At 38.2% G+C, this 12,420-nt stretch overlaps 1 protein-coding gene across 4 annotated transcripts in view; it reads left to right on the forward strand.

Moving 5' to 3' along the window:
- Window positions 1-4,527, forward strand: part of otud7a (OTU deubiquitinase 7A) — a 66,198-nt gene extending 61,671 nt beyond the window's left edge. For all 4 annotated transcript variants that reach the window (XM_046859608.1, XM_046859610.1, XM_046859611.1 and 1 more), the window contains 2 exons: window positions 350-434; window positions 543-4,527. In XM_046859608.1, the coding sequence (XP_046715564.1) occupies window positions 350-434; window positions 543-2,057 (1,600 nt within the window). In that variant the 3' untranslated portion in view covers window positions 2,058-4,527. The remainder of the gene's footprint in view (window positions 1-349; window positions 435-542) is intronic.
- The last annotated feature ends 7,893 nt before the right edge of the window (window positions 4,528-12,420 follow it).

Here is a 12,420-nt window from a genome sequence, read left to right on the forward strand (position 1 = left end):
ATATTTTCATTAAAAAGACATCAGGGCCACATCAGGCCACATAAGGACTTACAACATTAATGTTGAAATGAAAGCAGTAAAATAACTATCTAGTCATCATTTTCTATATTGCTTTTATACCAAGAGCTTTATGAGTTTACTTTAATATCATGTGGTTGCGTGACTTACAGTTCTTGTATTATTCAGAATTTGCCTTTTGGCTTATCATTTGAACCAGTTGTTCTTCAGACATATAATTTGCCTTGAAGTTACCCGGTCCATACAGAGAAGAAAACATCCAGCATTTATCATGTCATGTGTGATATGTAAAAGTGTTATGAGTTTTACAGTCTCTTTTTCTCTGTTATAGTCTTATTTTCTCACTGGAAGCGAAGCTAAATCTCCTGCACAGTTATATGAATGTTACATGGATTCGAATACCATCAGAGACACGAGTGCGTAAGGAATTAATCTCTTAAAACAATGACCTGCTCTTTTTACATGGTTGATACACAGGGTTACAGAATGTGTGTTCTAATTCACTTCTCTGACTGAAATTATAGGCTCCCCTTGCTCAACCCGAGTCACCCACTGCATCAGCAGGTGAAGATGTGCAGTCTCTGGCCGAATCAATGGACTCGGACCGTGAGTCTGTCTGTAGCAATTCCAACCTCAACAATGGCAAGTCTAGTAAAGAGAAAGACAAGGATAAGCAGCACAAGGAGAAAGACAAAGCTCGTGCTGACTCAGTAGCCAACAAGCTGGGCAGCTTTAGCAAGACACTAGGCATCAAACTGAAAAAGAATATGGGTGGCTTGGGTGGTCTGGTACATGGAAAAATCAGCAGGTCTACCATAACAAATGGCCGCGCTGTGGAGAGCAGTGAACAGAAGCCCAAGAAGAAGGACTCCAAAACACGCAAAGAAAACAAAGAGGAGTCGGGCCAATCTACCAGCACGTCATCCTCTGAGAAAGCAACCAGCCCATCCCCTACTGACAGGGCTTCAGGTAACTCATCTGGAGAAAGACAGGTCAGTTCAGGCAAAAACTCAGATGAGCGGACTCTTGACAACTGGAAGTACAGCACTGATGTTAAGCTCAGCCTGAACATTCTTCGTGCCGCCATGCAGGGAGAGCGTAAATTCATCTTTGCTGGTTTATTGTTGACCAGCCACAGGCATCAATTTCACGAAGAAATGATCAGCTACTACCTGAGCAGTGCACAGGAGCGCTTCAGCACTGAGCAGGAACAGAAGAGAAAAGCTGAGGCTGAGAAAAAGCCTCAGACCAACGGCATCCTCAAGAAGCCTGAACAAGAGAGCACATTCCAGAAAGAGCGCTCGGACAGCTCTCCTCCCGAGAGCTGCTCACCTGTCCTGCATCCCAGCCATATCCATACACTAAAGGGCCAGGGAAGGAATAGCCCTACCCTTGCTGCTTCCCCAATTCCCATCCCTAATGCCAGCCCGGCTTCAGTCCTCTCCTCGTCCATGTCACCCGTCCCTTTCTCCTCCCCCAGTCAAGGTGCTAAGCGACAGGAACCCATCCCGGTGTCCGCCCACTATAGCCATACGCCACCCATCCAGAGGCACAGCGTCATCCACCTGCGAGATAACAACACGCAGTCCTCCAGCTACCAGGATGAATCCTATAAAATTCCAGTGGGGACACTGAAGTCCTGTGCCACGTATCCACAACAGAACCGCTCACTGTCCTCTCAAAGCTACAGTCCAGCACGCATGTCTGGGATTCGCGCCGTTCACGGTGGAGATTATTTGCCATACAGCATGGCCGGTGAGCACAAATCCCACACCTATACCAATGGCTTCAATGCAAGCCATATCCGGGATAGCCTGGAGTTTGCCGATGAGGAACTCACACCACATTCATGGCTCAACCATGACAAATCCAAGCTCCGCAGTGGAACCTGCCCTATGTACTGCTTTCAGCAGAAGCGCTGCAAAAGGGAGAACTGCTCCTTTTATGGCAGACCTGAGACAGAGAACTATTGCTCCTACTGCTACAGAGAGGAGCTGAAACGCAGGGAAAGGGAGGGCAAAGGACACCGGCCTGGATAGCCCCGCTCATACACACACATGCAGTTTAAAACTGTTGTGTGTGTGTGTATGTGTGTGTGTGTTTTTTTGTGTGTGTGATTAAAAGACAGCAGTGACATCATCCTCTGCACTTTGAGAGTAATAGACAAATACTGGCATACCATTTTTTAAATCTATTTAAGAATGATCTCCTTGTATTCTTGTTACCTTTCTCTCAATAGCAAAATGACACTGCAGTTTACAGCTTTGGCCAGCAATTGTGCTGTCATTTTATTTGTCAGTTTGTCTTATGTCCAAATTAACATTCTTTTACTTGTTCTAGAGTAAAAGCTCATATCTGTGCAATTTGCTCAGTCTGTAATATAAAAATTTCTAGGACTAGCTAAAAGAGATATAAAAGCATATTTCAGTCTCCTCTAAACTCTTCAAAAGCTACTGGGTACTCATTTGAACGCAATACTTCAATCAATATCTCAATAGCAAGTTACATCTTTCTGCTTTGAAAATTATTCAAATGGGAGGAACAACCATTGATAAGCATGAAAGTTTTTAAAGCAATACGTTTGGTAATGAGCGCAGTCCCTCCCCTTTTTATCTATGCATTCTTAATGTCAGCCATATGGTATTGTCTTTGTACAGAAATATGTGTGATTTTTATCTGCCTTGATTTAAGAAGATTGTACTGAAAGTTCATTCGTGGCTAATCAAAGTGTGCTGCATGGTATTTAACATGCTTTTGATGTGCAGCACATGACTGGACCTCGTGTACATGGGTTTGCATTCCATTTAAACTCTCCTCAGTACCATCTTATGCAGAACAGTGCCATTTATTTCTATGTGTTTTGCAATATACCACATTCTCAGTAGCAAATGGCTTCTGTAAAATAAGCTGCTACTACATGTGACAAATTTATACAATGCAAGAGTAACAATATAATGGAATACAAACCTTTATACACCTTTAAAGTGTAGTGGACTAAAAAAAGTGAAAGCAACTCTGTCATGTTTGTCAATGTTGGTTACACACTGGTGTGTTTTAGTTAATGGCTGTTGCTCATCATTTGTTACAGTAACCCATAAGCACACACATGTCAAACGATCAACAGACCTGCCTGTTTTTGCCCTAAACGAAATCTCTGCCTGAAACATTCTCCTGTATTTGAAATTCTCAGGAATTATGTTAAATGTAAATAGTAGTTTAATCCCCAAATTAATCGCTTTAGTTGGATTTAATGTGTATTACCCTTCAAGATTGGCTCAAGACCATAAGTTTTGGTGGGGCAGAACAATATTAATAACAACATAGCCTCAAACGAAATTAAATCACATTTGACTATAAAGTACTATATAGCATTTATAGAGTAGCTCCAAAAATTGGCAAAAGAGAGACTACAGTACAATACATAAATGAACTTGAACATACTATGTATGGTTATGATGATTTCTGTCTACAAATAATTGCTCTCCAAAGACACATTCAAAACCTAGCTAGTACTGTAGATAGCTTGATAAATCTGTACAAATAATGTAAGCTAAAAAAAACAATTCTAATCAAGGGAAAGGACTGAAAACCATGGGCTTAGCAATGTATGCTTAAATGCAACCCTGTATGGTGTAGCAAGCATTGTTATAATGTGAGACACAAATGGGGAAATATCATTAACTGTCCTGTCTGAAGCTCCTCCCCCACTCATTCATAGAACAAGTATGGGGCAGGGTGATTGCTGCCCCAAAGGATCTCAATATGACGCCATTTTTTTACCACTATGTGCAATAATGACTCAATGGAGCTTTATGGAGCACAAAGCACACTGCTCCAAGATTGTATCTAGTAAGGAGATTAAATGAATAGAAAATCAGCTTATACCTGTTAATTGATTTTTTTTTTATTGTTGGTCACTCAAAAGAGGTTATTAGTATTGCAAGATTAAAATCTGTTGCAACATATATATTTGGCTGAGCTCTGCCCTAAGCTGTCAAGACATAATTAACAGCAGCATTGCTGTTATAGATGTTATCTATTACAGCAAATAGCTACATCATAGCAGGTGTCTAAATCTTAACTTGCTTTGTCTACAAAGAAGGCCTTGATTCCTCTTCTATTCAGAGCACCAGAAGGCCTGGGCAAAGCAAAATCTTCTCCTAGTGCTTCTCTTCTTTAGGCGAGTCATGAATGTGAGAGCATTACTCACTACTTTCTGGTGTGTGGTGTAATACTGAATAATACTTCACACTCTTATGGTCAGTGGGTCTGTCTGTCCTGTATGCTGTGTTCTCCCCAATGTTTTTTCTTGCTCCTTCCTTCTACATGTTCTCCTCTTCCTCCTTTCTTTGTGACAGATTCATGGACTTGCACCGTGTTAGAATTGTAAAAAATGATTTTATATTCATTTGACAGTTTTACACTAAATTATTAATTTGCACATTAGGTACTGATGTAAATATTAGGAGAAAACAGGAAAAGAACAAAACAAAATTAGTTTGTTGTTTACACTGTTGTCTGTGCCTTCTTCGTCTTTATTGTTTGCAAGTGTGGCAGAGTGTGTGGGTGTTTATGTGTATGTTTTCCTAAGTGTATGTGCGTGTCATTATCCTCAGTGTCCTGTAATTTGAGCTATGACGAGCTGTGGTTTCAGTCAATATAAGAGCCTAGATTAGACTGTCTGCTTGTTCACATAATTGATCACAAGGAATGAAAATGACAGCAGTATACACCCTATGCATTCCTGCATCGTCTCAGTTAAATCCTGACAGCTACAGAGAGAAAATGACACTTAGCAGCTGTCTAAGAGGTCACCTGTCTCACAACTGCCCTGTGGCTCAGCAGCTGACAATAAACTTTTCTTTATGCCACAATGTTATGCATAAACCCACATTCCATACATGCATGGGGAAAGCATGGATGGATTGGAATTTGAGACCCAACGTTAAATTACACAGTACAGTATAGTATCTTTGTGCTAAAATGCATGCTTGATTTTGCACTTAGGCCTTCATTTGGAAATTTGGGTTTCATTACTTGTTTTACATGCTGAATTGCTAACTCAGAATTTAGTAGCAGAACCAGAATAACAGGAGCTTAATGCACTCATGTTACCAAACACCAAAGTTTATGTGCAAAAGATATTTTAGTGTATATAAATAAAAGTCATTTATCTTTTTTTCTTCTTAAAAAAAAAATCATAAGAATGCACAGACATAGACATCAGTCATTGTCTGTGGTTTCATTCCATGCTGCTATTTCACTCTGTAAGCATTTTACTTTAAGTTTTAAAAGAGGCAGCAAATTACTCAATCATAATTATCTTAATCGGCTTAACACTGAGCAACCTCACTATGACCTCTTACTCATTAAGGGTTTTGTAAAGGCTTAAGTGGCCAGTCTTATCCATACAACCACTAATATAGACACAACACAGGTTTTCTTAGCAGGGATAACACTTATGCTATAATGCACTACTGATAGTGGAAAGCTACTTTAAGTGTGTACTTGGTAGAGTGCGAATGACATGTCAGCATTAAAGACTTGAATGTAGTACCTACTATTTGAAATGACCAGATGATGTGTTTTAAAATTAAACAAATGCACATTAGAATAGCTGGCTTCTACTCTGGGACTTGCACCCAAAAAAAAAAAGAATTGAATGAGCGTTTTTTGCTTTCATGTGGATGAGGGGTCAGATATGAAATTTGTGGGCATGACCAGCTGGTGAGATCTGAAGCTTGCAGGACAAATGAAGACTTCATTCATTAGCATGAACTATGCAGTGTTTTCTCATTCATCTTTAGTAGCTGCCTGTTCAGTATAATGTTGTTTTAAAATAATTGAAACCCAAATGAAAGTCTTAATAAATATCATGGGGAGGAAAAAAAAAAAAGAACTGCATAAATGCAATTTTCAAAGTACTTCAAAAACCAAACCAAGATGTGTTCTGGGCTATGTGATGCCCACTTTGGATTCATATTAGAATATAGATGCAGATACAAATATTTGAAACACTTTTGTACAATATAATACACAGATACGTACAAAGTTGTATTAGTACTACCTATTTTTTTTTTTACTTTAGAATTGTGACCAATATAGAAAAGTACTTCTCAGTACTTCAATTGGAATCGAATGCCAAATTAATACCATGAGTGCATCACATTCCATTTGGAGTTTTATGGGCTGCCCATTAGGTTATGGTTCTGTTGTATTTTTATAGGATAGCACTTGTTATATGAATCTCACATACCTTTTTGGCAGTTTTGGGGATTACATGGCCTCTTACAGATGTTATGGAAATTTTACAATTATATGTGCTTCAGGTATCTTTTGAGTTCTAGGTGACTCATCATGAAAAAGGGAATATGATTACTTTTTATGGCACCTCCTATACATCCTACCTCATGTAGTTCCTATGAGTTTACATGGCGTTCCCATGGTGACCCATGAATTGCAATGGGAATATTCTTTAGGGGCATCCTTACAGTGCAGCGGAGACAACTGCCTGCAATATCACTTTCAATAGTGCGGTTAAAAAGTGTTAAACATGCTTGTAATTCTGTAGTAAAATGTGGAATAATTATATAATTAAAGAGACATCAGCAAAACTGTGATTCACAATATTGAATTTTAGTCTTATTAGTTTTATTTCAGATTTCTGTTTACAAATTTCTGGCCCAGCAGTAACTTTTATTCACTGTTTAAAAAAAAAAAAGAAAGCTCTCAGTATGCCTGTTCTATTTACTTAAAATAACCCCCAAAGCATAGGTACTTTTAACAGAGGGGTGGGGTCAATGTTTTCATTGCAATTACAATTTGCCTTGCATATAACAGAGGCTATGAAAATGACAAAAAAGCTTCTTAAAATTATATTGAGTTGTAGTGGAGCTTTGTTTCAAACATCTGCCTGTTATATGCTTTGGATCATGACGACAGCAGTGCAAATTTTGTATGACATTAACCTAAGTTCATACCAAAATGTGAATTGAATGTGAATGAAAGAAAATGAGGGAAGGATAAGGTCATCATTTGCATGCCACAAGACCTTTTGTGTTCATGAGAGTGTGTGTCTCTTTGGGTACAGTAGCCTGTGTTAGATGAGTGAGTATGTCTCTAGTGCATTGTTAGAGAAAGGGACAGAGTGGGAGACAGTCTGGGGGAGGCACGATACCATGTGTGCGTAGTGTGAACGTTACTGCAGGATCTCGTGACTAGGCTGCGGCTTTAATGAGCTGTGCTGGTTTGTGCACTGCACAGATTGAGCTCCATTGTACACAGCTCATACCACACTGAGCCGGGTCAGGGGGACAGAGTCAGGTCATGCTTTCCACTACAAAAAAACAAAGGTCTCTGTTCACTAAAGGACTGGTGTTTTTTATGACACTGTTTTACCATGGCCTTTATTTAAAAAAAATTTTTTTGAGTATGAGACATTTCAAATTACACTATATAATAGATGATGCAACTTACTTAAAGATGTAACAACAGCATTTAGCAAAATCAGTGTTGTTGTTTGTGATATATCAAATGAGATCCACTGCAAAAACAGACCAGAACAAACCTGCTGACACTGAAGAGGCCACGTGGAAGAGGAGAGAGGAGACACAGTGGAAACAGCTAAACACTTTCTGCTGGTGTGTGTGTGTGTGTGTGTGTGTGTGTGTGTGTGTGTGTGTGTGTGTGTGTTTGTGTGGGAGAGAGGAAGGATGGAGGGAGGTTTCATGCGTACCCTCCCTTTGTATTTTTTTATAATTTATGGTAGACAGAGACACTAGCTCCAGACACAACACACATAACACACACTTGATAGGAATGACAATGAAGCACAGTGCGAGACCTCTGTTGCCACTTGTGCAGGAATAATTTCCCTATGAGTGCTTATCAAAAACACTAATTATCATCTTTGCTTTCATGTCCGTTGCAGACACATCTGTCCCTGCTCTCACGTAACAAGACAAAAAAAGGAATTTAAATACCTCTGATAAATATTGATGTGATCTGGCGCCCAGTTCTGCTTTAAAGCTTACAGAATGAAACATGAGGCCTTGATGTGATTTCAAATGGAATTCAGTGCAGCATGTTTCAACATACATCCTTCTTTTGCTTTCTTAATGGAATTTTTTAAAGCTTTTGAAAAGGGGCCTTAAAATTGTGATCTGGTTTTGGTGAAGTTTTGCAAACTTTTAGAAACTTGTAGAAATCAGTTTAAATATTGAAGTTACTGAATAATGTTCGGATGTGGACCCATAAGGTGAGCAAGCAACTGAAAAGGAAGAAAGAAAGAATTAAATGGAAATAGCAATGTTAGACTTTTTTATAAAGAGTTCTTTCTTGCTCTCTAGTCGTTTTCAGCATAAGCAGCAGTGTGTGTGTGTGTGTGTGTGTGTGTGTGTGTGTGTGTGTGTGTGTGTGTGTGTGTGTGTGTGTGCCAATGCCAGCCAGTGTCGCCCCACACAAATCGAGAGAGAGAGAGAGAGAGAGAGAGAGAGAGAGAGCAAAGAGGAAGCCCAGAGAGGTCACACCTCAGCAACACCCACTGCAAGACGCCCACACACAGTCTGAACTCAAAGTCTGTCTGCCTGGTTGCCTCTTAGCGCTCTGGGCACCACTAGCCTACAACAACCCACCCTATCTCTCTATTGCTCTCTCTCTCTCTCTCTCTCTCTCTCTCTCTCTCTCTCTCTCTCTCTCTCTCTCTCTCTCTCTCTCTCTCTCTCTCTCTGCCTCATTTACAAATGCATACACACATGCACAACCACACACTCAGACTGCCCACACTCTACTCTTTGTATCACTTCATAGACTATAAATTTAGCAGTACTGACCCATTCCTCTCTTAGCCAAGACACCTGATATGCCTGACATCCCTAAAGGTAAAGGAAGCATTTATATGTTGATTTGTTGTTTCCATCTTGCACTAATTAACTGCAGTTCATCAGTTCATGCAGATAACAGTCAGTGGTACAATAGAAAGAAATAAAGCAGAAAAACTGTCCTTATCTCTTCACCCTAAAACACATGAACACATGCACACACCCCTCCACCCACTTGTCATGCTCAGTAGAGGAACACCGTGTTCTCTGGGTTTGTAAAGCTGTCCTCACATGGCCCCTCCTGCTGCAGTGTACTCATTCACTGTGGAGGAGAGATTGCAGATCGTGAGAGTTCATGGTTTGGTTTCTGATATAATAAACAGTCTTCTATTTTTTGAAACAATTTTACAGACTAAGGCCATACAATACTATTACTAGTATATTAGTTTTACAACAGTGTAACTACCTAGTACTTATGTCATTAGCATCTATACATTACATATGACATTACTTTATAAAGCAACTGATATGAAGTAGCTGTGAACTCCTACAAACACCGACTGTTCCAAATAAATACTGCATTGTGCAACAATGAAATGCAGTACAAACCTTTTTTTAAAAGTAACAAAGTATGAATTGTTTTTTATGACCAGACACTTACATATTAAATATGTACTTACATACTAGATACTTCCTGTAAATTGTAGGTTTAACCAGTAAGGTAATTTCTCTCAAAATCTCAAGGAAGTATGACATTGTCTCTAAAAAATGTTTTAGAAGCATACAAACAGTTTTTTTTTCATCATATACAGAATTTTACAGTTACATCAGTATGAAAGGGGCACGGCATAACACTCACTAGACTATAAGGTGTAAGTCCAACCCAATATTAAAAATAGAAAATAACATAAATAAAACAAGAAAAAAAGCAAGGCCTAAAATAATTCATCATAGTAAAAACAATATGCTTTTTCCCCATGTCAAATCAGCAGCCAAACTTCTGAACAAACCTGTTGAGTCAATATGATGATGAGAAGATATGGTTTACTGTGAATAATGGATGGATGGGTGTATCCATTAGAGTTGAAAAGATAGACATGCCACATATTGCAAGGTAAGTTGACTGTCTAATTGGCTAATCATTATGTGAATTTTACATTGTACATGGATTATAATTTGAATGACAGTGTTTTTTCATTCCCATATATATTGCATCCATTCAACAAATGTCCATCTAAACATAGATTTTGTCTACTTTTTTGAGTAACACATTTTTTTGCCATTTGACAGGTATTGATGCCATCCATTTATTTGCTTACGCTTCTAGATATTAAAGAATTGTGGGACAGCACCTCACTGCTCATTCCAATGGGGAATATATCATTCTGCCCCATATTCACTATATGAACACTTTGAGTGTTGAGTGGAGAAGGAAGCAGCAAACAGGACTGTTAATCAGCTTTTGTAGAGATGTAAGTTTTGCCAACTGATGTGGTTTATAAGTGTCAAAATAGCTTTATAGCAAATAATACGGAAATTAATTGAAATATATATCAATAAGTCTAAGTGCAGATTTGTATGTCTAATGCAGCTTAAAAACGTTCATCTATATTTTATTAAATCTCAAATGAGCTAATTTAACAATCTACTATAGGAATAATCTTGTTAATTTAGTTTTGAACCATTATTGTTATTATTTTGTCATATTATTGTTATCCTGCCCTCCCAAAGTCTCGGGTCACAAGGCAGTGCTGTGGAATGGTGAAATAATAATAACATCCAACTGCAGAAATATGATGTTAATTTTTCAAGCAGTGCTAAAACATTTAAGTAAGCCAAATAAAGAACCAAACCTATGAATAGGTTTGAGACTGTAGTAATCTGTATTTAAAAATAACTATAAAATCCAATCTTTGCCTAGAACTTTGGAACACTGTCCATCAAACATCTACCGTGTGAGTTGCAGGAGACCTTCCAGACTTACAGCGCATCTGCTTCAACTGAGCAACATTCTTGTGGTGGACTATACTGCTTTAGAAGTTTATTAAGATACTGTAGAAGGAGAAATCTAGCTAATAAGCAAGATTGTTTAGTAATTTCAAAAAATATAATTGGCAATCATTTAAAAAATATATATCTTGAGTGCTTGAGCATTTTGTTCAAATCTATGCTGGAAATGACATTATAAATTATTAAACATAGAGTTGCAAATGAGGCACTCTATAATACACTATTGCTTGACCTGCAATTAACCTTTCTTACTTCAATTTTCCAAAATTGACATTCTGATTCCTGCCATAAATAGAAAGAGCTGTTGACCTCAAGTGATTGTCTTCCTTTGGACACATTTTCTATGGCAACAAGACCTCATCTTGCCATAATTATTCTCACGTTTAAGGTAAATTGACGCTTGCAGTTTAGCAGCATATAGTTTCTCGGAGAGAAGGGGTTGAGGTAGCAAAGGCTTCCAGTGTACTCATCATAATAACAGAAAGACAGTAAAATTCCCAAGCTATCATCTGAGCTACATAAGCCTACCACACACTTTGTAATTAAATTTAAGAGGGGAATATATTAACTGTTATAGCATAAACACACACATGCATGCACATGATCCCACAGACCCCTTTTTCCCCCTCCCACCACACACCAGCTAACTGGCATGACCATGGTATGGACAGACAGAGAGACAGGAGGTGGGCAGACTGAGCAGGGAACACACCAACCTTCTCTCTGAATATTTTTAGCATGTTCTTCCTTCCTGTTCATCTCCAAAGTGAGGGATACTAACAGAACAAGGATGAAGCAGTTGGTGGGTGCCTCTGAATGTACTCAATACATTTTTTTCTTATATAACCTAGATATAAGCTATTACTGGGTTGTCAGCTTTATTCACTCATAAGTTGTATGCTTGATTATTTTATATCACAGAGAGGACATTTTTCATATGTAAACTCACACACACATTTCAACCCACACGTGTATCACAGCAAACATATTTCATTGTCATTGTTATTAAACTATGTACAGGTTCCTTTGCTATATGCAATTAGGCAAATGCTTCATTAAGAAAGTTTATTTCACATCACTTACAGTAAATATTTGCATGGGTGCAGACACAGGAACAAGGTGTACTTCCTGTATAGATGCAACCTAAGTCAGCAGGGCACAGTCTTTCCCACAACTGACATCAATAGAGGTGTTCATGCATTTTCCGCTTTCATTGAAACCCTGATAAACAACAACTGCATCCGTTGGCTGTTGTAAAAACACCTAATATACGTATACACTCCAATCTATTAATATGTGATTAATAAAAATATATCATATATAAATAACTATAACATTTTAAGTAACTACTGTAAATAATCCAGGAATTGATATTAAAGTGATAACAAAACATGTAGTTGGAAGAGTAGAGAATGCAAATGTAAACCCACCAACAGAAGGTTTTTAGATTAGCTAGTTCAAATGGTTGATCAAGTACAAGATTTTTAAATTGCCAAAACTGTTGTTTACTTTATGTTTTATACAAATGCCAGTGAGAAATATCATTATACTAGACACCATCTGTTGACAGAAA

The sequence above is a fragment of the Silurus meridionalis genome, chromosome 10, assembly GCF_014805685.1.
Source record: "Silurus meridionalis isolate SWU-2019-XX chromosome 10, ASM1480568v1, whole genome shotgun sequence".
In the NCBI taxonomy this organism is placed as follows: Eukaryota; Metazoa; Chordata; class Actinopteri; order Siluriformes; family Siluridae; genus Silurus; species Silurus meridionalis.